The sequence below is a fragment of the Peromyscus leucopus genome, chromosome 5 (genome assembly GCF_004664715.2).
Source record: "Peromyscus leucopus breed LL Stock chromosome 5, UCI_PerLeu_2.1, whole genome shotgun sequence".
NCBI classification, from domain to species: domain Eukaryota; kingdom Metazoa; phylum Chordata; class Mammalia; order Rodentia; family Cricetidae; genus Peromyscus; species Peromyscus leucopus.
In genome coordinates, this window is record NC_051067.1 from 133819754 (window position 1) to 133845377 (window position 25624).

Genomic DNA, 25624 nt, shown 5'->3' on the forward strand with positions numbered 1-25624 from the left:
GTGGTCCTGGGTTCCATAAGAAAGCAAGCTGAGCAAGCCAGTAAGCAGCACCCTTCCATGGCCTCTATATCAGCTCCTCCCTCCAGGTTCCTACCCTGCTTGAGTTTGAGTTCCTGTCCTGACTTCCTTTTGATGATGAACTGTGATGTGGAAGCAAAAGCTGAGTAAACCTTTTCCTCCCCAAGTCTGGGCATTGTGTTTCCTCACAGCAATAGCACCTCTAACTAAGACACCCTGTAAGGGGATGCAGGACCCGGGGATTTGGTCTTTAGGATGCCATAAGACTTCCTACAATTTTCTCTCATCAGTTTCTACTCACATCCCTGAAGACTTCTAGTTTGAAGTGACCTTGAGGTTGACCTCCTCTTGAGGCCTAACCACGGTCTAAGTGACTGTACTTTCCTTCAGCCACATCCACGGTGGTCCTTGTCTGGTTAAGATACTGAACACAAACCAGTTCTGTTTGGTGCCTGGTGTGCTCTGTAAATGGTCACATTGCCAGCCATTCCCACACAAATGAATCCTTGAAATCCAGCAAGCTACAAATTTGCACTACACTAAACTTGCTCAGGACTAAAACTCCTAGCTTAAAGCCTTCAGTCCTTGAACCTCTTGGTTAATCAAGTTAAAATAAATTCAGTGGAGAAAGCTCTAATCCAATAAGGCCGATGTCCTTTGGAAATGGGGACACTTACATGGAGATGGGCACACAAAGAAAGTGCCATATGAATGTAGAGATGACCCTCCATCTACTAGCCAAGGAGAAAGCCCTGGCACAGGCATTTCCTTCCTTTGTAGCCCCAGGGCAACTACCCTGCTTTGATTTAAACCTCCAGGTTCCAGAACCACAGAACAACACATCTAAGTTATTTATAATATCAGGTCTGTGATGCCCTGTACTAACAGTCCTATAGATCCTAAAAAAGAACCCAACATCTACTTTGTCCCAGAGGGGGTGGTTTGCCCCAGCCAGGGTGGATGGTTTCAAGGAAACATAGCTAGCAGACACCAAGTCTTTCCCTGAGTACTCTAGGAGATTTTCTCTCACATTCCATGGGGCAGAACTGGGTTGTGTGCCCACATCCTACATGAAGGCAGTGTAGGAAGGCCTTTGTATGGCCTGCTCCCGAGTGGGCTGTTGAGGGCAACGGCTCTTTTCTAGGAATACAGCTACTTAGAATCCCCAACAGGGTCCACCAGCCTTCTCCGAGAAAACAAAGCCTGGCCTTTCTATTACTTTGTCCAACAGAGACAGGGAACAGGCCAACATCCATTAGGTGATCTGACAATTTTGTTCTTTCTCTGTGTCCCTCACCCACTTAGATCTTAGGGACACACACCTGAAGGAAACAGCATTTTCTGCAGTTTCCTTACAGTACTAAGAGACAGGTGACAAGACATAGTCAAGTTATGGGAATTCTCTCCTGAAATGAAGGGACTCCAGGACTCTAGATTTTTCTGCAGGTGAAGGTTCCACTGAGTATAAAATATTCCATCCTCAACATCATTGATGCTTTCAAAATGGAAATAAAAAAACTCAAAAATTCCGAGAGGCTAATTTTCTCTACCTCCCGGGGGTCTGTACTTCAGCTTGGACAGTGTAGTCCTGGCATGCGATTCCTTATTATCACTCCACCTTTGCCCCTTTGATGTTTAGGAATCAGTCCAGGAACTGCTCAACCATCTTGTACCTTAATTCATCTACTGCACCTACATACGTTGTCCCCTAAAAGAAGTATACTGCTCCTTCTCTGTCTGCTACCAGTATTGTTTTTTTCTACTCTCTAAGCCCCCAGGGGTACCTTGCTGGTAGATGATTACAAGGTCATCTTAATGTGGTAATGCTCCCGCAGAGGGCCGGAGTCTAGTTTCCAGCGCTCAAAGCTGCCTGTAACTCCAGCTCTGGATGAGCTCCTCTCTTTTTTCGGCACTCACATGCACATACCTACTCACCCCCCCACCACACATAATTAAAAATACAATCAATCTTAGGAAAACGTATGTTAACGAACAGAGGCAATGCTTCCTTTTGCAGACGGAAGAGAGGTTTCATTTCATAGCAGTTTTCTGCAGGAGGCTGTTGTTGAGTATCTTCCGCCTTGTGAGTCTGAGTTCTACCATAGTTACTTTAAGAATAAAGGCGCTGCAAGCCTCAAATACCCTAAGAGAGTCCTGGTGCTACTTCTGAGAGTTTTGATAGATTCGATACTTAGTATACGCTTGTCTGGAAGCCTGTGAAACATCACAGAATATTCTAACGTCTCTTTTCTGAGTGCTTTCGGTTCCATTTTCAGAGCTCCTCTGAGACCTTAGGCTGAGCTGGGATGAGCCCTAGGGTTCTGCAGGCAGCAGGAGGAATCCTAGTGTTTCCAGGGCGCATGGCTAGGGAGCTCCAGGTTCGGAGCAGCTGCGCAGCGGGAGCCCGGGGCAGGGCTTGCGGGCTTCCTCCAAGGCTGCGCGAGGGGCGAGTGTTTACGCGCGTCCTAGCAACGGCACGCGCCGCGGGTGCCGGGGTGCCAGGCGACACTGCAGGTGAGTGGCTGCGGTGGCGTGCTCTGCCATGGGACGTGCAGACTGGGTTTCCTTCGGACCTCTCCGTCTTTGACTCTGACTCTCCTTTCCTCTCGCCTCTCCCCCATCTCTCTGCGTCCCTCTTGGTCCCACTGTGGTCCCTCTTCAGCTCTCTCAGGTCTTTTCTCTCACCCTCTTCCCAGCCTCTCCAGTTCTTCGGCGGTCTCCTCTCTTCCACCCTCTCGGTTCCCTTCCCTTCAGCCACTTTCCTCCTGCCCGCGAGCTGGCTTTCCACTCAAGCATCAGCCAAAGCGCCACTCCTTTCTTTTCCTTTCCCAGTCTCCAGTTATGGTCCCCCTCCGCCCTCTGCTTGGGCTCCTGCTCTGACCTTGACCTTCACCGCCCACCTCTTTCCATCTCCACCACATCTGTGCACTGAGCGATCCATCCGATCCAGGGGCTCGGGTTTGAAATGTGCCTGCTGGGTGCCACGGTCCTTGTGTCTTCACACCACAGGGTCGAGTTAAATCGCACCTTGTTCATGTCTGCTCGGAAACTCTTTTGCTAGGGGGTTGCCGAATAGTCTCTTCATGCATGGAGTGGCCACGCATGTTTTGGCTCTCCAAAGATGATACTCACTTGGAGATTTACATAATCTCCCAAAGAACTGGATTTGTTACACGAATTATTTCTAAAATTTTTTGCATTTTGTTAATGATAGAGGCAGCTTGGAGGATAACGTAAAAGAAAAATTCTATTAAATGAGTTGAGAAAACTAGCGATTAGCCGTTACAGTTTTGCAAACACACATGTATACTTTCTTCCCGTCTAACTCCAAACGTTTCTTGGAAACATTAATTCAAAGATACCCGTTATGTATTTGCTGTAGCCGTTAAGGTTAGGTTTGGTGATAATGGGGCTGGGGGACACTGTCTTGATAAAATGTAATAGTTGTTTGTTTGAATACCACCTGTTTTCTTTTTTCTTTCCTAAGAGTATTATTGCTCTTGCTTTCGGGATTGTCCTAGAGTCCAAGGCATTCTTAGAGCTCCAGCTAATGCACTGTAGAGGTTGTCCGTTGTTGACTGAGAAAAGGAATCTGCATAGATTTAAATGTGAGTTGAATTTACATTTCTATAAAAATTTATCATGAGCGAAAGAACTTTCTGCATGTCTTAGTCCCTTTAAAGTGTCTTCCAAGAACTCACCACAGTGTTGCCTGGCTGCCATAGTCCTGTGTAATCTATAACACCCAGTTTTCTTTAGAAAGATTGAAGGAAAGGAATGGGGCACACACTGCGTGTACTTGTTCTGAAGCAAAGGTTATACTTACAATTAAAAATAGGCAGACCAGCCACTGAAACTTTTCTGGATCAGATGAAGCACTTGCACATTTCCATTGTTTATACTTCTTCTCAGAACACTAAGACACTCAAGTGTCAGGCACACATGCTTATGCATTCGACTCCAAAGCACTTTCCATCAATTAGCAATAGAAAAAAGAAACCACAGAAAAATCTGTACATCATATTTTGTTTCACCAATACTTAACTGCCTCTCTCTCTCTCTCTCTCTCTCTCTCTCTCTCTCTCTCTCTCTCTCTGTGTGTGTGTGTGTAGAGAGAGAGAGAGATAGAGAGACAAAGTCAGAATAGACAGAAACTCACAGGGAAGTGGATATTATACTAAATATCATATAATGACACTTTAGTATTTTGAAACCAACAGTACAGATAATAATCTTACATAGGTAATATAATTTTAAATAATGATAATGTTCTGTGAAGGAAAAGAACTGCAAATGTGTAGGCATTATTATATCTAGAATATCTTAGGGAGTTATCCATCCTGAGATAGATACCTGGATGTGGTATGTCTCCACACTTAGGCTGACACCAGTGTGTCAGACGTCACTTACATTTTTTGACTGACTTGGTCATGACAGTGTGATTTCACAAGGTGCTGAGCTCTTGACTGAAGCTCCACGAAGAGCAAAGTATGCAAACTTTTGTTTCATTTATCTGACATTTCCAATCCTGAGATACCTAGGGTACGTTAAAACGGTGAAAACGGTTTTGTGACTTCCCTAAAGTGGAGGGAAATTTTAGGCTGCAGTATTGCTTATCTGAAGTTTTCCAAATACCAGATGCCTGCAGGTTTCAGCAGAGTTCTTCCTGCTGGGCACTCTTATGCATGAGAAGAATGTTTGTATCCTTGGCACTCACCACTAAATGCCAACAATGTCTCTTCTTGTCATTTGGTAACTATGAATAGACATGTCCACAGTGTTGTTGTCCTGCCCCCAAGCAGGAAATGGTCCCCTGGAGAGAGCAGCTAAACTGTTGTTATTGGATTTCAAATTTTAATAGGATACAGAAAGTAAAACTCCACTATTGTGTCAAACCTTGTGTTTCAAAGCCTTTGTTAAAATGACAGACAAGAAAAGCTCCATTTATTTTGTATTTCATTTTATGACCATCCAATATTCTGGAGGAATGGTTTTAACAGTCAATGGCATTAAAAAATATAGATGATCTACAAACAATACTATCTTTGTTAATAAGTTGTTTCTTTGTTCTTATTTAATGTTTCAGATAAAGTCATCTTTTTAAAGATCTCCTTTTACATACCAATTTCTGTTTAGCCAAATTGAAATCCATTTTATTTGGATTTGTTTTAAATTTTATTGCTACACTGTTTTGATAACCAGTTTAGATGAATAGACTAAAAAGTCTCTGCCCTGTTCCTACATCTGTCACATTTACTGTTAAGAAAACAATGTTTCTGTTTTGCAGGTGATCTCCAAGCAGGGTATATGGGACTCCTTCAGATGCCCCCAAATAAGCACAATATACTGTACTAACCTTGGTCAAAAATGAAAACATTTAATTCACAACAATTCACAGTCACACTTTGGTCCTATTTTTTATTAACCCCAGAGGCACGTGAGGAACTTAAGACACTTGGAAGAGGGTTTTTCTGCCTTCCCTGCACCCGTGCAGATACCGTGAAAGTCAGAACAACACATTTAGTTTAGTTGCCTAACTCGAAACGATGTGTGGCTCAGATCAAATGTGCGTTTCTCACTCAAACGCCCAGCCTCCGTCAGAGCTGGGAAGCAGCGCTCTCACTGCCAACCTCCTCTGATTCTGTTTTTCCATTCTTGAAGTTCTCTTCTGGAGCTTTCTGTCCAGCTGTTCTTTTTCTTAGACTCTTGGAAATTAGAAAGACGTTATTAATTTTAGGATAGGCTGATACTGGAAACTCCTTCAATACAAGTCGGTTTTATGTAGTGATGCTTAGCTGTTTTATTGTATTGAAGAATGGTTGGACTGTTAAAAATGTAGACTGTAGGTTGGATAGTACTAGTGAAAAATCTTGAAGATGAAAAAATGTTCAAATGAAAATGTGGAAGTCTCTAACTCCTTCTCTTTTGCTGTAGTGTGTGTTCTGAGCTTGGCTCAGAGTCTTAATAGAGCCATGGGTGTGGCGTTGACCAGATCTGCACAGTGGACTGCTGCGGGGTACGGGACTGGAACCCTGGAGATCACCCCACTGAATGAGTCACTACTGAATGAAATTACTAAGTTTGTGGAGTCGTTTACTTACAAATATCCCAAAGAGGCAAAATTTGTTTTTGTAGAGCCACTTGAGTGGAAAACAGATTTGGAACCCTCAGCATTTGAATCAGGTTATATTGTTAGGTAAGCTACTTAATTGCGTCTAGAATTTAATAACAACTTTATATAGATTTTCACTGACTGGTTGAGGAGTTGGGCCTAATTAATAATCCCCTAAACTGAGGACTGCAAAGTGGAGATACTTAGGAAACTTAAGGATATCTCAGGTGGCGAACATAGGATTTATCTAATTTTTAATGTAAATGTCATTCCTTATTGATAGAGGTGCATTTTCCAATGTCCACCCCCTTCCTTCCCTGTTTGCCTTTCCACTCATCTATATGACCTTCTGGATATTAGTAGTTCCTGGTTTGTGATGTTTGATATCGCCAAATCCTTAAAGTATTTAACCATCTCATTCCCTAGAAGGACAAGAGGAGGGTGGAGAATTTTGCTCGGTATAAGAGAAAATAGAACCCTGTGCTTTGTGCATGTTAGACATGCATGTTACTACCGGTCTCCATTCCTGATCCTTAAGGGAGAAACCTTAGCAAAGATTCTTTCAAATATGAGATTTATAAAGATTCTACCACCAGTTCAAAGAGTGGGGTATCAGTTTATCTCTTTTGAATATGTGTGTGAACATGTGTGTGTGTATGCACACTTAATGTGTATGGATTTATATAATATCCATGGTTGGATATATGTATATGTATGACTATGTGCTGTATTTGAGTATTAAGCAAGCACAGGTGTGTATTGACTTGAAGACTCACCCTCAGTTAATTATGCAGCTCCGTCATTCTCTTTCCTGTTACCTGGTCCTTTTTGAGGTTTCATTTTCTCTCTTAAAGACTGATCTCATAAAAAGCAATTTCCTAGCTCGCTGAAGCTTCCTGAATATAGCTTTCCTCTTTCCCTTGGGATTATTTGGACAATAAAATCAAGATTTCATTTTCACAATTGCAAACCCATTCCTGAACTGCACTGAAGACCTCTTTAGTACCATGTCTCCCTTTTCTGAATTTTTGGTTTTTTAATGATGTGGTGCATATTAGCCAAGGGTCATTGTCTGCCCTAGTGCTGGTCATTTGTAGATGACTGCCTAATTCTTAGTTGCTTCCACTTAAGTTCAGTTGTTTTTTTTTTTAAGTTTGAAAGATGGACTCAGCTGCAAAACCAATTAGAAACATATTAACTACTTTGTCCAAAGATGGTTTTACAGCAGATGACAGAAGAATTGTCATCATATCTGGCCTCGGCACTACTTCTGTGTGCCAAGTCCAAACATGGCCACATCTGTCTCCTCAGTCGGTGGGGATGCAACACACTCCTGTCACTGTTTTTTCTTCCTTTTGAACGAATTCTTTTGACTGAGTTTCCACATGGAGTCTCTGCCTGCAGTCTTCCAGCATGCTGCCCCCTCCTAAGCTAGATGCTTGGGCATTTTGACACCACGTGTGTCTTGAATAGCCATCCCTTGACTACTCGACTTCTGTCAAATTTGTTACGAAACTTGTCCCTTTTGCTGCCCATCATTTTTGTTTCTGACCTTTACCGAAGATGCCTTTGATGTTAGATGAGAGAGGCATAGTAGTATCACTTACTGGGAACTAAACCATGCTTGTGTGGCTCTGATGAAAACCAGATGGGTACTGACTGCCTTAAAGAAGGCAAAACTTACAGATAAGACTTGTTAAAAACAGAAAATACCAAATGCTTCGTGCTTAACTCTCTCTCTCTTGTTTTACACACCAAATTAAGGAACGTTCCCTTTTCTGTGACTGTGACAAAATGCCTGAGACACTCAACTTGCAAGGAGGAAAACATTGGTTTTGGCTCATGGTCTTTGATACTTCTTTCTGCCCCATTTGTTTGGAACTGTGATGAGGTGGCAGAAGTATGTGGCGGAAGACTGCCTCACAGTATCTGGAAAGAAAAGGAAGAGTTGAAAGGCACAGAGTCCCAATGTCCTTTTCAAGGTCATGCCTCTGCCGTCTTAGTTTTCTTTCCTGTCGCAGACAGGAAATACCTTGACAAAAGCAGCCTAAGAGAAAAGGGACATGTCTGGCCCACAGTTGTCACAGCCCATTGCAGAAGGGGAGTCAGACTGGCAGGGGGAGCTGGTCATGTGACATCCCAGGTCAGCAAGCAGAGAGAGGCAAATAGACTCATGCAGCCGCTCAGCTCCTGTCATAGTGAATTTTGTCAGCTTGACGCCAACCCAGGTGTACCTGGGAAGAGAGAATCTCCGTGAAGAATTGCCTCCATCAGATGTCCTTGTGGGCATGCCGTGGAGGGGGGCCAGATTTTCATCATTGCTACTTGATGTGGTAGAGCCTAACCTGCGCAAGTGGACTTGGGCTGTTTAAGAAGGGTACCTGAGAACTCCGGGGGAACGGAGTCAGTAAGCAGTGTTCCTGTGCTGGCTCTGCTTCAGTTCTTCCCTCTAGGCTCCTCCCTTAAGTTCCTTCCATGGCTTCCCTCATTAAAGGACAGTAGCCTATACACCAAATAAACCCTTTCCTCCCCAGGTTGGTTTTGGTCAGTGTTTTATCACAGCAATGGAAAGCTAACCAGAACAGAAATTGGCGCCAGGAACAGGAAGTGATGCTGTGATGGACCTGACCATTTGGCTCTTATGCTTTGGACTCTTGTGGGAAGAAAGTAGAGGATTTGGGGACATTGGGCTGGAAATGCAGAGAGTGTTCGGAGCTTAATGAGCTGTTGTGGGAGCTTGGAAGATAAGAATATCAAGAGAAATACAGATGATCGAGGCTAATGAAGTTTCAGAAGGATGTTGGAGAGTCCCTCAAAGTCTCCACTGGGAACATTTGTGTGATATTTTGAATCAGGAATCTGTAGTTTCTGGTTACCTGGGGGCAGGGGAATCACCCGTGATTAACAAGAGACTGGCCTCACTAATTTGAAACCTTTTCTTTACTAGGATAATCAAGTAGGTTAGCTGGAGCTGGAAAAAAAAAAAAAAAAAAAAAGAAGCTGAGATTAATAAAAGACCAGCATCACTGAGGCACTCTCTTCTGGGAAACATTTCCTCAGGGTTAGCACATAGAAGTTGTGGTCCAGAGGGGTCAAGGCTGCCTCTCAAGCTGGATGCTGAACTTGGCAATGTGTAAGACTTTTCCAGGTGGTATGGGTTTTGAAGGCATCAGAGAAAGAAGCTGAGGCTTGGAAAGGCTAGGAGAGGCCAATGGCAAAGGTGAAACCCCAGTTGTAGTGGAGTCCCCAGGATGGAAGGATCATGGAGGGAAACTGAGGCTTGACATCACAAGAGATGGATAGGCAGGAATAACCAAGCCCTTTGAAGTCCAGAAGATCATGAGTAAGTCCCAGATGTCTGAATGCATTTTGCCCTGGTACTTTCTTCTTGGATTAAGAAATATATAGCTTGTTTTGGGGTTTTCAGGAACTCAGTTATGAGATTTTGGATTTTAAAAGAGACTTTAGACATTTAAAGTTTTGAAAAATGTAAAGACTGTTAGACTTTCAAAGTTGGACTGTGTTTTATAGTGAGATATTAACATGAGGTCTTGGGGATAAGGAAAAGTTATGGTTTAAAGCGATGTGTTTGGGTATGAACATTACCAAGGGTTGTAATATCAGAGTTTCTGTCAACTTGACACAAACTTAGACGTATTCCAGTAGAGGGAGTCTCATATGAGGCATTGCCTATATTAGACTGGCCTGTGGGCAGATATGTGAGGGCATTTTTAAAAAACTGTTAACTGATGTAAGAGGGCCCAGCCCACTATTGGCCGTGCCGTTCTGGACAGGTGGCCTTGAGTTGTATAAGGAAGATAGCTGAGAAAGCCAGGAGCCCTAAGTCAGTGAGCAGCATTCCTCTGAAGTGTCTGCTTCAGGTCTGGCCTCTAGGTTCCTGCCTTGAGTTCCTGCTCCATCGTCCCTTCATGACAGACTATTACCTGTAGTCAGAATAACCCTTTTCTTCCCCAGGCTGGTTTTGGCCAGTGTGTTACCACAACAACAGAAAGAAGACTAAGCCAGTTCCCTTCCTCTATTTATACAGCCCAGGATTCCAGGCAGGAATAATCCAGAGATGCAGCTTCCAAGTGATTCTAGATTCTGTCAGAGTGACAGTTAACACTGGGCATCACATCTGGTGAGCTGTTTCGTTCCGTTGGTCATAACTCCTAAAGGCCCTTCCAGTACTACCCCAGGTTGATGACCTAGCATTAGCATACAGAGGACATTTAATGTCACACTCATAACATGTAGTAATGTGACAACTGATATAACCCAGAGATGCCCTAAATGACCACAAGTGCCTGGCATTAAAATGAGTCCAAACTACTTTATCCTTCATTCTTGGTTCATGGCCTCTTCTGGCTGAGCTGCTGGTCTTCACTACATCTCCTGTGCTCCTCTAATGTGAGGGAGCTCTTCTTTCAAACAGGACTAAGCTCTGTGTGCCCATGTCAAAGGCCCAGGTTGTCAGGAGAGACCCAAGGACTGTCTCTTTTGCTTCTACTGTACAGAACTATCCTTGGCTGCTTGAGCATAAAAGCAGGGACTCCTTATTAAGGGAATCCTTAATCTTATGCCCCTTGTTTTCCAAGTCAGTTTTCTCTGCTCCAAGTCGACCCTGTGGCTAAGCTGTGTCTTGTGTGGGTCTGTGTGCAGCTCTTGATGGGACTATACTTATTCTTTAAGCTCTGCTGACCCATATGTGTTCTCTGTGGTAGCCAGGCTGGGTTTGGCTCACTCCTGGTGAGTGAGCAGCTGATACTTGAATTCAATCCTTTAGACATGTAGAAAAAAAGCCTTCTCCTTCATACCCCCTTCTGTTGTCTTTGGTACAGGTTCCTTTTGTTTTGTTTTCCTCCCTTCCTTCCTTCCTTCCTTCCTTCCTTCCTTCCTCCCTCCCTCCCTCCCTCCCCCTCCGTCCCTCCGTCCCTCCGTCCCTCCGTCCCTCCGTCCCTCCGTCCCTCCCTCCCTCCCTCCCTCCCTTTCTCTCTCTCTCTCTCTCTCTCTCTCTCTCTCTCTCTCTCTCTCTCTCTCTCTCTCTCTCTCTCTCTCTCTTTTCCTGAGACAGAGTTTCTTTGTTTAGACCAGGCTGACTTTGAACTCACAGAGATCCCTCGGGCTCTGTCTCCTGAGTTTTGGGGTTAAAGTCATGCACTACCACCGCCTAGCATGATGCAGGTTCTTATGGAATAGATGAGCACAAGGTGTCCCCCTGGAACCACGCCCCATGAGTTAATCATGCAGGACTGTTTGTTAATAGTTCTCCAGTGCAGTTTATTTTGGGAGAAATAGCTTTCATTTTCAAATAAACTGTCGGTCTCTTTTTATTAACATTTGGCATTTTTAATTGTTATTAGTTAAACTTGTTCTTGGATGTTTTCATACATGTATATGAGACATACTGACTACCCTTTCCCCATTATCTCCCTTCCAGCCCTGAGTACCCTCCCTTCTTCCCACAGTTCTCATGTCTGTCTGCCTTGTTTTGTGACCCACTGAATTTGACAGTTGCCCGTGTGACCATGAGTCTATCCATTGGAGCCTGGCAGGCTCAGCCCCATGCCCATGCCCTGCTTTTGCCTTAGTTTTCTCATCAGTTACCAACAGGGTTGAATTCCATAGTCTGCAGGGTGACTTCCAACCTACAGAACTGTAACTTTGTGGGTGGCAATTGAATGGTCGTGAAATGCCTGTTTCGGTGGTCACAGCATCCAGGTGGTTTTGTTTTGTTTGCAGTTTTGGTGACCGGAACCCAGGGCTCTGCACGGGTTAGGCAAGTGCTGTGTGCATTGAGCTGCACTCCCCACTCCTGCTTAAGGTTTGCTACTGAACATGTTGCTTTTGTTTTCTTTTTTCAATCCCTGAAATACAAATCCTTTCGGAGCCTCCTTTCCGGAGTTATTGTTTAGCTGTAGATTTATAAGTAATTACTGTGTTTGGGACATTAATGTTGAGGATTTAAAAATATATTTTCATTATATATATATATATATATATATATCTTCCCGCATTGCTGGTTGGATGTATCAATGGAGTATTTTAAAAGGCCCTCCCCAGTTCCAGTTTGAAAGTCTCTCTAGATGAACAAGGGGACTTCATTGTCAGCAGCTTCTTTTGTTTAATATTTTCGAAGTTTATCTGTTATTACACATGTATATGATGTGTGTGGGGAGGGTATGTGTGCTATGGCATGCATGTCGATATTAGAGGACAACTTTTAGAATTGGTTCTTCCCTTCTATCCTGGAGGTCCAGGGATTGATGAGGCATCAGATTTGCTCAGCAGGGGATTTTACCAGTTTAGCCCTCTCTCCAGCCAGCCCATTCTTCTTGAGTGGGATGCAGTGTTTTTCTTTCCAAGAACTCATTGTTCAGATGTTAAAAATGATGAAACCTGAGTTTCTGTTGTGCATCCTGTGACGCTGTAGTTCTGGGGGGGGGGCTCTGCTGAATTATAAACATCAGCTGGTGAGCAGTGAGTCACCCCTCCCCGCCCCCCCTCACCACTTTCCTAGTTCCCACCATGAGTTTCACTATCCCCAGTTCAGTGGCTTTATGTTTTTGGATGTCAGTCAGCCTATAGCCCAGCCCTATGATCATCTATTTACCATTGAGTGACCATCGATTTAAGTGATATTTAGAAATATCCTTCATCCTAGAGAGTATTCCAGGAGCTTGTTGTGTAGAAAACATAGTTTGCACACAGATATCATGACCAAGCCGACATGTGTTTTAGGCATTCAGTTATCCCACAGACACTTCTTCAACATCTTCTAGATTCAGTACTGTATTAGGTACCGGGGATGAAGCCAGTATCCATGGGTACCAGGCAGCACCACGCTGGCAGAGACCCTGTGCTAGCTTACTGTTGCTGCCACAAATGACCTCAAAACCAAGCACTTACTAAAACACAAAGTTTACTGGAGTTCCGGAAGGCAGTGTCTAAAATGAATCTGCAGTGTGAGAACAAATCAAAGTATGATAAGAGCACATCCATTCAGGAGAATTTGTTCTTTCTTTTCACAGCTCCTGGAAGTTTCTTCCATTCCTCGGCTTGTGTCCACGCATAGCGGTCACCCAGCTTCCATCCTCTTATCATCTTTAACTTCCTGCTCCTGTATAATCTGTTGGTCTCAGGGTAGAGATGGAGTTCTCTTCCTGAATCAAAATCCTTAAATCAGTCCACCTTCTTAGCCATCAATTTAATCCTTTTTTTTTTCCTAAGGGGGGTATTTTGGAAGGCTATTATTCTGCCTTCCATAGTCTCTGTCTCTGCTTATTTTTATTTTAATGACAGTGCCATGGTTGATTGGGGTAAATGTCTCTCAAAGTCTCCTGTGAAAAAGTCTTGGTCATCAGGGAGGTGGAAGGACCTTTAAGAGAAGGGCTACTGAGAGCTGTGAGGCTCTTGGAGGCCTGTGTCTGAATGGGCATGTCAGGACTCAGCCCATCCTCCTCCTCATTCCTTCCTGGTCTCTGTAGATACATGAGCCGCTGTGTACTCCCACCCTCGTGTGCTGCCTGGCTACAGTCCCAACACAACAGAGCCAAATTACTGTGGACTAGAGCCTCCAAAACTGTGAGCTCAAACCAGCCTTTCCTGTTTTGAGCTGATAATCTCAGGCGTTTTGGGACAGTACCGAAAACTAACACAGTACCCGAAGCAAATAGTGTGGGAGCTTTTGGATTTGCTCTTTATGGCCACTCAGGAATGTGTTTCCCCACATTTCAGCTTATCGGGTGTTCAGATGCAAGCAATTCTCTTGGGGATATCAGCATGTAATGAAATAAGTAAGCAGTAGCTAATTGAAAAACTGGATGTTTAATTCATGCTGTAAGTGATAGAAATCTATATCAATGTCACTCCCATGGAACTCTTAAAATATTTAAATCTCAACCAAAAAAAAATTAAAAATGGGTAAAACACAAGCCCAGGAGATTAGGGAAAGGCCATTTGGGGGTACATGGGAGATGGGGAGGGTGGAATTGGGAGGGGGAACTGTGATTGGCATGTAAAATAAGTGAAAAGAATGTTAATTAAATAAATTTAAAAAAAAGAAAAACTGCTTATAGTGCTAAGGACAAAAGAAACTGAATTATGGTGTTCAGAGTAGGGCGATAGCCTGTGGAAGACTCTAGTTTGCCTTTCTGTTTGCAAACACAAAGTGGCTGAGGAAATTCCTAACCACTAATTACTGTGGCATAAAAATTTTTACAAATAAGGTAACATTGGAAAACCCCAGCGTGTGTGTGCCTAGGTGGAACCAGTGAGCTTTTCAAAAGACCCTAGAAAAAGGCAGATCCTTCGAGAAACAAACCTGGAAACTGTGACTTAATTGAGTTCAGAGTGAACTCTAGGCACTGTGGGGGAAGATGGGGGAGGCCTGGGTCTCACAGTGTGAGGGTGCAGAGGAAGAAACCAGTTCTAGTTCCTGGAGACTGGGGGGATGTCCGTCAAAACATCTTCATAATGTCTTTTGGCGTGAAGGTAACTTCAGCTTTCATCTCCCGCTCCCCCATTTCGTAGCGATACTACAGTCAAATCAGAAGAAGTCGACAGAGATGGAGAGCCCCTGCTGCTTCTCTCTGTGCCTCAGATTAAAGTCCGGAGCTTTGGGCAACTGTCACAGTTGTTAACCATTACCAAAGGCAACAAGCTGCAGGAGGTACAAGCCTGTATTGAAGGTGAGCTGCACGCTCCACTTGGCATCTGAACTTGCAGACGCACAGTCTTGGGGGAGGGGGAGGCCTTTATTATATTCTCTTGAAAAAAATTCTGCCCTGTAAAAGATGTAAAAGTCGTGTGTACCGCTTCCTGAGAATGCCATTCTTTTCCCTTGGCTGAGCTGTCAACGCCCCACATCCCGTTTCTGCAGTAGATGAGAAGTCTGGTGTGTCACCAGTAGGCTTCTAGGTTTCTCATTTTAGCCTGTGGCCTCTGGAAGGCCCAGTGGCCTCTGGAAGGCCCAGTGACCTGTAGTCTGTAAGGTCGTGTTAGAAGCCATGTTCCCGGGACCAGCCTGAGTCTACCTCCCTTTGGCACACAGTGCTGTGCATCACAGTGTTTCCTCCAAGAGGGATTTGAACTCTTTCTTTGGAGGACACAGCCCTTCTTATCTTTTCTTCTCATTCCTCAACTGTGTTTCATTTATGAAATCACAGCCTTCTGTGAATAATTATATGCATTCAGCAAAGTTTCTCTTTCATTGAAGAAATACACTAACCTCATTATCATTCATTCGAAGTGTTTAGTGTGAAAAATACTGTGATTGGGTGCCTCTTACACGTGTGTTACACACATTTCCCATCAGGAGAAACACCCACTGATAGGTAATGGTATATCCTGTGTCTTTTGTGGGCTTAGACTAGATGACCAGTAGATTCCAGGAATATGGTTAACTAAATTCTACCCACTTCTATGTGAGGTGAGAGAATGCCCCTTTAAAAAGGAAGATATTTGGGCTGGAGAGATTGCTCAGTTGGTATGCAACTTAATGCAAGCATTAAGACTTGAGTTCACATTCCAAAAGTGACATAAAAGCTGGGCAGAGTTGTGTGTAACTGTAACCCCAGCACTGTGGGGGTGGAGACAGGCAGAGGGTCTCTGGAGCTGACTGCCAGCCTAGAACCAGGTTCAGTGCAGACCCAGCATTCAATAAGGCAAAGAACAGGGTACTGACATCCTTCACTGACCTCTGCAACATGATTGTCTACAAGCAGCTTCATTTTATCCCGTTCCCACTTCTCATTATGTAGCCACCTACACAACAAAGCTGCTTTTTGGAGTAGGGATGACATCTCCAGTGCAGAGCCAGATTCAAGACAGTAGTTAGCAGAGGAGACAATCCAGAGAACACTACATCCTTGCTTTAGCTAAATGATCCCAGTTCTTTAATGGATTTTGTTCTTCCAGTGAGGTCTTCATTCAACCCAGTTTCATAGCACATGACCATTTGGAAGTCAGGTCCTCCCTTGCAGTTCATTTGTGTGTGTGTGTGTGTGTGTGTGTGTGTGTGTGTGTGTGTGTGTCTTTTTAAAAATCTTTATTAGACAACAGCAACAAGGTAGGTAAGCTGAAGTGCTTGATACGTGGCCTGTTCCTTGGTCCTGTTTCTTGTCTCACATCAAACCACACAAGGCAGTCTTCTGTGGCATAGCTCACTTCCTGTTGGAGAGTTAATCATCATTTCAGTCCAGTCAGACTTTTAGAATTCATCTCATGGACATTGTCTTTCCACATCCCAATAAATCCAGAGTTTTATTTTTCTAGAATGTTCTGTTCTAGACAAAGCTTTTCTCATTTTTCCTTATTTTCAACTATATTGTTTTTGACATTTACAAACTCTATTTTCAGCATCTCTAGGATCCAGTTCTGCTTCTGTATCATCTTGGCCATGAATTTTTACTTGTCCTTCACAGTCTCGGAACACGCGCAAATGTTGGCTGCATTGGTTTTCCCAATTGTTAGCATGAGGAGGTCAGCCTGTGTTCACCAAAAGGCACTGAGAAGTTGGGCACTTGAAGCATGTGGAAAAACTGCCGCAAACCTGTAGTAGAGAGAAGGAAGCCTGCTTGGGAAAGAAAGGGCTTAGGAATGGGGAACAGTGGCAGGCATAGACACAGATGTAGACAAGGAATGAGGACAGTGGCAGGCATAGACACAGATGTAGACAAGGAGTGAGGACAGTGGCAGGTGGAGCCACAGGTTCAGAGAGCTTGAGTGATGGTTCTTGTCGGCAAAACCATTTCTCTTCAAACCATCTCAGACCATGTGAGTTGAATGTATCTATAGCTCACGACTTCCGATAGTCAGCGGAAGAAGGGAGTTAGTCTTGGTTTTGGTCTCACTAGAGAGAGAATGTACACAACTGGAACACTGCAAGGAAGAGCATATGAAGAGGTGTAAGACAGTTCCTAGTACAACAGATTCCCAGAAGGAGAGAGGAACCCAACAGGCTTGGCCAGAGGTAGCTGAACGCAAGGAACCAATCAAGGAGAATTTGGTGGGATTTCTTAGTCTTTGTTGCACTGGGTAATCTTTATGATTTATGTTGATGTTTTTTTTTTTCAGCTAACAGAGACCCTATAGTGAAAATCTTGGGCTCGGAGTATGGTGAAATGAAAGAGTCTACTACTTTAGCTATTCTTGATACGATCACCAAAGACAATGAAATGCTTATTAAAAGGAAAATCGCCATCCTGCTAAAGCAGCTGGACCTACATCTGCTCAATCATTCTCTAAAGCACATCTCACTGTGAGTGCTAAGAGAAACAGCTCCAGATCAGTTACAAAATTGCTTTCAGCATTTTAGAAAGTAATACAAGAAAAGTATAGAAGTTACTACTATTGAGTTAACATTTCAGTTTACAGGAACAAAACGTCCCTTCTATTGGATCTATTTATGTAAGATCTGATGACACTTTTAGTCAATATGGTTAGTCTAGTGGGGTTTTCTCTAGGTCAGAAGGCATTAAACACCTGGCGATTTTCAAAGTCTCTTTAGATAATGGCACATATTATTAAGTGACAACACAAATGGCATGCAGAGTTTCTGTAGTATAACTAGTGCTCATATTTCTAGTATTCCCCCCCCCCACTTTTTTTTTTTTTTTTTTTTTTGCTTTTTGAGATAGGGTTTCTCTGTGTCATAGCCCTGGCTATCCTGGAACTCACTTTGGAGACCAAGCTGTCCTCAAACTCACAGAGATCCGCCTGCCTCTGCCTCCCTAGTGCTGGGATTAAAGGCGTGTGCCACCACTGCCCGGCTATTTCTAGTATTTCCTAGAAGTGTGTTACTATTATTATGTAATGAACACTGGAGGGTAGGCAAGATGGCTCAGCAGATAAAGATAGCTGCTGCCAAGCCTGATGGCCTAAGTTCCACCCCATGGAGGAGGAAGAAAACTTAGTCCCACAACGTACCCTATGACCTTAACACATGAACATGCGCCCACACACAAATACACACAAATAAATAAAGAAGCAATTTTAAAAAGAAATGAATAGTTATGTGTATTTAGTGTCATTATAGATACGATTTTCTTTTCTGTTTACTTTTTAATTTTATTCTTCAAACTTTTAGATATGCACTTATTGTATGCTTAAGACATTCACTCTCATAGCTTCCTTTTCTGAGAATCTCTTCCCTCTTTCACTGGTCCACTGGTCCCCTTTGTTTCTCTGGACATTTTACCTTCTACTTCCACATCATACATGTATGGATAATATATACACAAGATTTTCTTCATCTGTATAAAACCTGGGTCAATGTGAATTTCTTGAGGTTTTTGCTGGTGATGATGCATGATTCCAATATGGTTAAAATGAACTTCAGCCTTAATTACAAGTAGGCACCCCCCCCATACATATTATGGAATGTATCCATGTGTTTTCTTTAGATTCAGTTTCAAAGCCCTTGATTTTTGAACGTTTGTTTCAGAGAGATCCATTTGAATCCAACAAGGTTTAAGAAAGATATTGAACTGCTCAAACGTTTCTCCGGAAAAGGGGAGCTGACAGTTCTGGAGTCAATTGAATATACCTCAGGTTTGTGTCTTCTCAGGTTCGTCTGACATCATTTATATTTTCACAACTGTGTTTGAAACACTATCCCATGGGTGTATTCCAGTTAGATATTCAAAATAATGCACTCTCTCATATCCCACAACACCTATTTTGTTGAAGCAGATATACTTTCAACTTGCTAAACTGAACTCCTCCTACTTACGGTTTCATCACTGGTTTCAGATTATGAATTTTCAAATGGGTGTCGTGCCCCACCGTGGAGACAGATTCGAGGGGAAATCTGTTACGTGCTGGTAAAGCCACATGACGTGGAAACTCTGTGTATCACCTGCAGTGCCGAAGGGGTGTTTTTAAATGGTGTAAGTACTTTTTCAAGAAATGTAACAAAACCAAGATGTCTGGGGCTCTGTGCTAAGTGTCTGAGGAATGGCCTGTATTGTGAGTTGTGTCCTGATGACGACAGACAGAGGAGCATTGCTCTGAGAGACAGAAGCCCCATCCTTTTCAATGCACCTCCTGTGCGACTCCCAAAACATCTTAGAATCAGCATCAATGGTGGTCACTGCTGGGCATGGAGACAGTTTTTGAAAAAATGGGCTCAGAAGCAACCCTTCCCACATCTCCAAACTAAAATCCCTTTAACAGAATTGGTTCCCAGATTAGCTACACACAGATTGAAGATAGAAAAGGGCAAAAGGAAAACAAAACAAAACAAAAAAAAACCCAGGCAATTTTGGAAATGACTATAGCTTACATCCCAAGAATTCAAGGGCAAGGGAGCAGAGAAAGTTCTTCAGTATGGAAGCCAGGAGCAAGAGCTCCAGCAACTGGGGTACAGACAGTTGGGGAGGGGCCCCTTCTAGGCGGCACTGCTCTCTGCGGAGCTCAGAGAGTCTTGACAAAGCAGGTCTCAGCTGGCGGGAGTAGATGCTGCCCAATGTGGGCTGATACCTCAGGAGGCGGCAGACATGGGACCTGGGCCTGTGAAGGTGGAGCACCAGTCATCCACTAAATGACATCTCTGGGAGTCTGTGGGAAAAGGAGACACTGGACATCAGAATCAACCATCCACACGGGAAGCATGGGAGTGAAAACCTATTACTGGGTTGACCCATTGGGTTAGTGGGCATGTGAGAAGGAGGGACATTCTTTCTTTGATCCTTGCTACCTGAACCTAACCCAACCTACACAAACAGAAATTAAGTTTAGATTCCATGACTAATGACAGAAATTTAGGCAGGTGCCTCCGAGTGAAGCGAGGAGCCACACACAGCCTCTGAGAGCCCCAAGTTAGGACATGTAAGTTCTGTTCTCTTTTTGAGTCCCTGAACTAGCCAGGAACAGTTTAGCTGCCTCCTCAGTAACATCTCAGCTTTGGAACCTTCAGTGTGAACTTGGGGTTTATTTGCCTGTGTTGGTTTGAGGATCCTGGTACCACCTCTAGGATGACCTTCTAGAATCTTCTGGCACTTTTGAATGCTTTTTCCTCATTATCAGTTAACTTGACCTATTTCTGCATGGAGAATGCCGGTCATAATTCTTATTGGTTTGTCTGATATTTTAGAAAAGTAAAATTTCTAGTTAGAATAAGATCAAAGAAGGAATGATTTCTTTGACCTTATAGAGAGGATCAAGCAGCCTTTGTTTCTATCAAAGATTATATTGGGAAACATTAAATATTTCTCTCACATTTAAAAGAAAAACTCAAATACTGAGAGCCAGTGTTTTTAATTCCCAAATATTAAAAGCAGTATAGTTGCGTGTTTTTGTAACTTATGATGGAATAATGCAATAAGGGAGAAAAGGAAATGAAGAAAAGGCAGAGCAGGTGGAGGAGGGGACACGGACAGGGGAAGAAGAGCCAGGAGGATCTACAGAGTGCTAATCCTGGAAAATGAACTCAGCAATGTGCTGCACACAGACAAGAACAAGAGTATTCCCAGACAGAGGCTTTTCTCTGTGCCTGGGCCTTTTGTGACTTCATCAGCTGAGGTTCTTGGAGTCATAATGTATTTTCACGGCAGAGGAGAGCAGTGGAAGGGATGTCACTGGCTGAGCATAAGAGCTCTACATAGAGGAGGTACTCAGACATGGCGAGGGATGGGTGGATAAATGATGAAGCTGGGTGGTGGTGGTGGTGCACGTTTTTTAATCCCAGCACTCGGGAGGCAGAGCCAGGCGGATCTCTGTGAGTTCGAGGCCAGCCTGGTCTACAGAGCTCTCGAGATCCAGGACAGGCATGAAAACTACATAGAGAAACCCTGTCTGGAAAAAACCAACCAAACAAAAATGAATGATGGAATAACTCAAGGGGAAGGATCTTGCCTATACACATCATACACAATGACTGCTATGTGTAACCTTTTAGCAAAATAATCATGAACATGAGATAAGGATTGGTAGAGGGTAGGGAGGATTGATAGGGATGGAAATGAGATTTTAAAAAAGTCTGGAAGTGAGAGTAACTAAAATGCATTCATATACGTATGAGAGTGTCTAAACAAACTTAATGAAAAACACCAATATTTATGCATAGGCTCTGATGTTCTGATCTGGTTCCTCTCTTGACTATTCCATTAATCATTCCATCAAACCTTTTCTCCCAAAGGGCAAAAAAGAAGAGGAGGGGGAAATTAATTATGAGAGACAAGGTGAAATTTACGACGACCTTGTTTCATGTTTAAAAGACAAATCACCAGTATTTTCAGAAAATATGTCTAAGCAGGTAAGTTCTAATCATCCTCTTATATTACTTGACTACCTCTTTTTATCAGCCTTTTCCGTATTTTCATTACTAAACTCAAACTGTATACTTGTTAAGTAATAGCATCATATTCTTCCTTTTAATTCTTACCTCTATTGAACTCTAATATATCTTGTTATACTAATTTACCTATTCTAGATGTTTCATATCAGTGGTATCACAGGATCCACTTAATATCTGTGTCTATGTGAGAGAAATCGTGTCAACTACCAAAGGGTACTTGACCCTTTATTTCACTTAGCATGTTGTCTCCAGGTTTATCATGTTTAGATTTCTGTTCCTTTTACTGGCTTCATTTGATTTCATTTACATGTGTGCTATACTGTCCTTGCTTCATTTCCTGTTGCTGTGATAAAGTACTGCCACGAACAGCAGCTTAAGGGAGAACAGGTTTATTTTTCGTTCACAGTTCCATGTTACAGTCCATCATGGCAGGGAAGATAGTAGATACTTCAAACAGCTGGTCACATCCACTGTCAAGAGCAGAGAGAGAACAAATTAATGCAGGCATGTTAGTGCTTAGCTGGCTTTCTCCACTGTCACACTGTTCAGGAACATCTGCGTAGGGAATGATGCTGCCCACAGTGCATGTCTTCCCACCTCAATACAATCAAGATAATCACCCACAAAGGAGCCCACAAGTCATCCTGATCTAGATAATCCCTCAGGTAGACTCTCTCCCTAGGTGACTGTAGATGGTGTCAAGTTGACAATTAAATCTAACTAGTACACACACATTAAGATGGATTAAATTGGGCTTTTTCTACTCTATGAACACCAGTCCACAAGAACCAGTTTGAGTTTGTGCTTCTTTGGATGGCCACCTGGAAGTGGACTTTCTGGTTCACATGGTAATTTTATGTCATTCTTAAAGGGGACACTAAAGTTTTCTAAAGTAGCTGCAGCAATTTAGATTTTCCAAGGAGTCCAACAACAGTAATGTCCAGGGAGTCCATTTTTTTTTCTTATCCTCTCCAGCTTGTATTTTATGTTGTTTGATCAAATCTTAGTGAGTTAGTGGTGGGCCCCTGAGAGCTGGCCTCTTATTTTCTTTCATCGCATCCTACTACATCCTGACTTGGCTTTCTGAAACATTCATCTTTCAAATATTGCACGTATCTTTCAATTTTAAACTTTCTTATGAAATTATTTTAATCGATTAACTTTGTTCTTTGACAGTTTCATACATGAATAGAGAGCATTCTATTTACTTTGACTCTTTTGTCTCCCTCCCGTCTCTGTCACCCCTTCACCATACAGGTCCCTCACCCATCTTCATGTCTTTTTGTTTTATTTTGTGACCTACTGATGGTAACTGTCCAACTAGCCACAGCTTGAAACTCTCAGCTGGAGCCTGGTGGGATCACTGCTTGAAACAACTGAAGACAATGACTGTCAGAGTCCATCAGTTGCCATTAGTTCAGCAGGGAGGGTGGTTGTACCCAGAGTCCCCCAAAGACCACCAAGAGACCAAACCCAAGGCAAAGCAAAGAGTCTTTTTATTGCATGTTAACTTGGGACTCTCTGTCTGTCTGACGCAGCAGCAGAGCAGAAGAGACCCTGAGTAGCAATGGGACAGGGTTTTAAAGCAAGGGGAGGTTGGGGGTCTACAGACTACATAGGAACAAACTCAGGATTGGTTTATGCGAGTGGCAATCATGTTAGTAACTTTTAATTGGCTAGGGTCAGTTGGTGGTTACCGTTATCCATTTTTGGGCAGGCCTGGACAAGTCCCAGACTTTGTCCTTAAGCGGCCATGGAGGCTGGCTGGCCTAGCACGTACTGACTGTGGGGGCTGGCTCAGTGGCCCAGGCTCTCACATTGACCCATGCCCGTAGCTCTAAGTTGGTAAGGGGTCCCAGACAGTAAACAACTGGCTGAACCTTGAGCAGTCAGAGTACATGCAGAAAAGGAGCTACTGCAAGGACTATGTCTTTTGTTCACGGCCCTTCCAGAAACTGCTAGCTCAAGTCTCAGGAAACTGAAATTGAAGCCTGATCTCTGAGAGAAGACTGAGCAGCCTGTTATGGCATCTGCCTGGTCCTTTCAGGTTCAGGGACCCGTGAGTATCTCCTAATCTACGGTTGGCTGTTGACAGGCCCAGCTTTGTGCGGCTCAGTAGTAGGTGCCCACAGCTGCTGTGTGAGCAGGTTTGCCACGGCTGTGCCATGCCCCGGAGGTAGCACTTACAGCCCTTCTGATCTCCTTGGCTCTTATGTTCCTTTCAGCCCTTCTTCTGTAATATTCTCTGAGCCTTGGGAGGGTGCTATAAAGGTTATGTTTGGGGACAATGCTTTATGCTCATTATTATCAACTGTTTCCTGAATTACTGTTAGTGTATTAACTTCGCTCAGTATATTGCTGATCCTTGTTTTTGAAGATACTTTTTTTTTTCATATTTCTCTGTTCTCCAGAGAGACAGACCAAGAGGGAAAAGGAAAGGAAGTAGAGAAGAAAAGGAAAGAGGGATGGGGAGAGGGAGAGATAGTTTCAGTTAGAAGGCCATCCTTTTGACCAAAGAACTTCATTTTGTGTTTCTTCTAGCACAGATCTTACAGCAATAAACTAATTCCTTCCCCTTCTCCCCACCCCCACTCCTCCCCCTCTCTCTCCCTCCTCTCTCTCCTTCTCCCTCTCCCTCTCCCTCTCTCTCTCTCTCTCTCTCTCTCTCATGTATATGGATAGGCATATGTGTCTGAGTGTGTCACAGCATACATGTGGAGGTCCAGAAATAATCTCCGGTATCCATCCATCTTTACTTTTCACCTTGTTTGAAACCGGCTTCCTTCTTGTTTACCACTGCGTACCCCAGGCTAGTTGGCCTGGGAGCTTCCTGGAGTTTCCTGTCTCCAGATCCGATCTCACTGTAGGTTAGTTGGGGTTACAGATACAAACTACTATGTCCGGCTTTGTGTGGGTTTGGGGATCTGAACTCTGGTCCTGGTGTTTTCCCAACAAGCGCTTTACTCCTGCTCTAGGTGTGCACCGCCACACCCACCTTTCCGTGGGTGCTGGGGATCTGAACTCAGGTCCTTACGCTTGCTTGGCAAGTACTTTTACTGACTGAGAAACTTCCACAGCTCCACATTTATATGTGCCTAATTCTGCATGGGATATGTCTTTTTGTTGTTTATTTATTTTAAAAGATTCATTTTTACTTTATTTTAAATTATTTATGTGTTCCAAAGACTCTCTCTCTGTGTGTAATACTTGGCATTGGATCTCTATATTTGTTCCCATCTGCTGCAGGAGGAAGGCTCTCTGGTGATGGCTGAGTAAGGCACTGATCTATGAGTATAGCAAAATATCATTAGGAGTCACTTTGTTTTATTTATTTATTTTTTTAAGACCAGTAGTATTTGATTTTACCCAAGGTCTCTGGGCTATTTAGTCTCTGGTTCTTGGTCATCCAAACAATGTCAGGTGTGGGTTCCATCTCATGGAGTGGGCCTTAAGTCAGACATCAGTTAGTTGCTCCCACAAGGTGTGTGCCACCATTACTCTAGCATATTTTGAAGGTAGGATAGATTGTAGATCAAAGTTGTTGTGGTTAGGTTGGTGATTGTGTTTCTCTTTTGGTAGTGTGCTGAGTACCTTTTCATGACAAAGACATTAGAACATGGATGGGGTGAAGGTTCTAGGTAGGCACCAGCTCAACTTCTTCATGTTTGGTGAGTTGTGTAGGTGTTGTCTTCAGCAATGGGGCCTTGCTGTCAGTTTATGGAGCACAACCTATTGTCTTGGCAACAGCCTAGTTTGTTTGGGAATTTCCATGGGACCCTTTCAGGCAACAACTCAGTTGGATGAAACACAGACCGGGTACTGGAAGCTTTTTTATTTGGTGACAGACCAGTTGGAGTTCTGTCCCTCTCATTATTTGTAGACTTCATTAGGATGGCCAATATATATTACAGGGAGTTTTTACTCCACTAGGTTTCCATACTGCCCTTCAAATCTCTTCAGTTGTAGTTGTCTCCCTTCAGTCTCTCCCTCAATCTCATCTCCCCAACTCCTACCTGATCCTCACGTTCTTGTCCCCCCTACTCCTGCCCACCCATAAAATCTATTGTTTCCTTCTCCCAGGGAGATCCATGTGTCTCCCCCACACACACACTCCCAGTTCCTTCCTCTATACCTAACCTCTCTGAGTCTATGGATTGCAGCTTGGTTATCATTTATTTAATGGCGAATATCCTGAT

The 25624-nt window shown here is 43.4% G+C and overlaps 1 protein-coding gene across 2 annotated transcripts in view; it reads left to right on the forward strand.

Annotated features, from left to right (window-relative positions):
* The first annotated feature begins 2067 nt into the window (after positions 1-2067).
* Positions 2068-25624, forward strand: part of Odad2 (outer dynein arm docking complex subunit 2) — a 158238-nt gene continuing 134681 nt past the window's right edge. Inside the window, exons 1-8 of one of the 2 annotated variants that reach the window (XM_028873095.2) lie at positions 2068-2532; positions 3506-3626; positions 5953-6214; positions 14663-14820; positions 17207-17390; positions 18576-18682; positions 18884-19020; positions 21270-21386. In XM_028873095.2, the coding sequence (XP_028728928.1) occupies positions 3569-3626; positions 5953-6214; positions 14663-14820; positions 17207-17390; positions 18576-18682; positions 18884-19020; positions 21270-21386 (1023 nt within the window). In that variant the 5' untranslated portion in view covers positions 2068-2532; positions 3506-3568. Of the gene's footprint in view, positions 2533-3505; positions 3627-5952; positions 6215-14662; positions 14821-17206; positions 17391-18575; positions 18683-18883; positions 19021-20656; positions 20742-21269; positions 21387-25624 lie in introns of those variants that run through there. The other variant, XM_037206385.1, reaches the window with a different exon arrangement.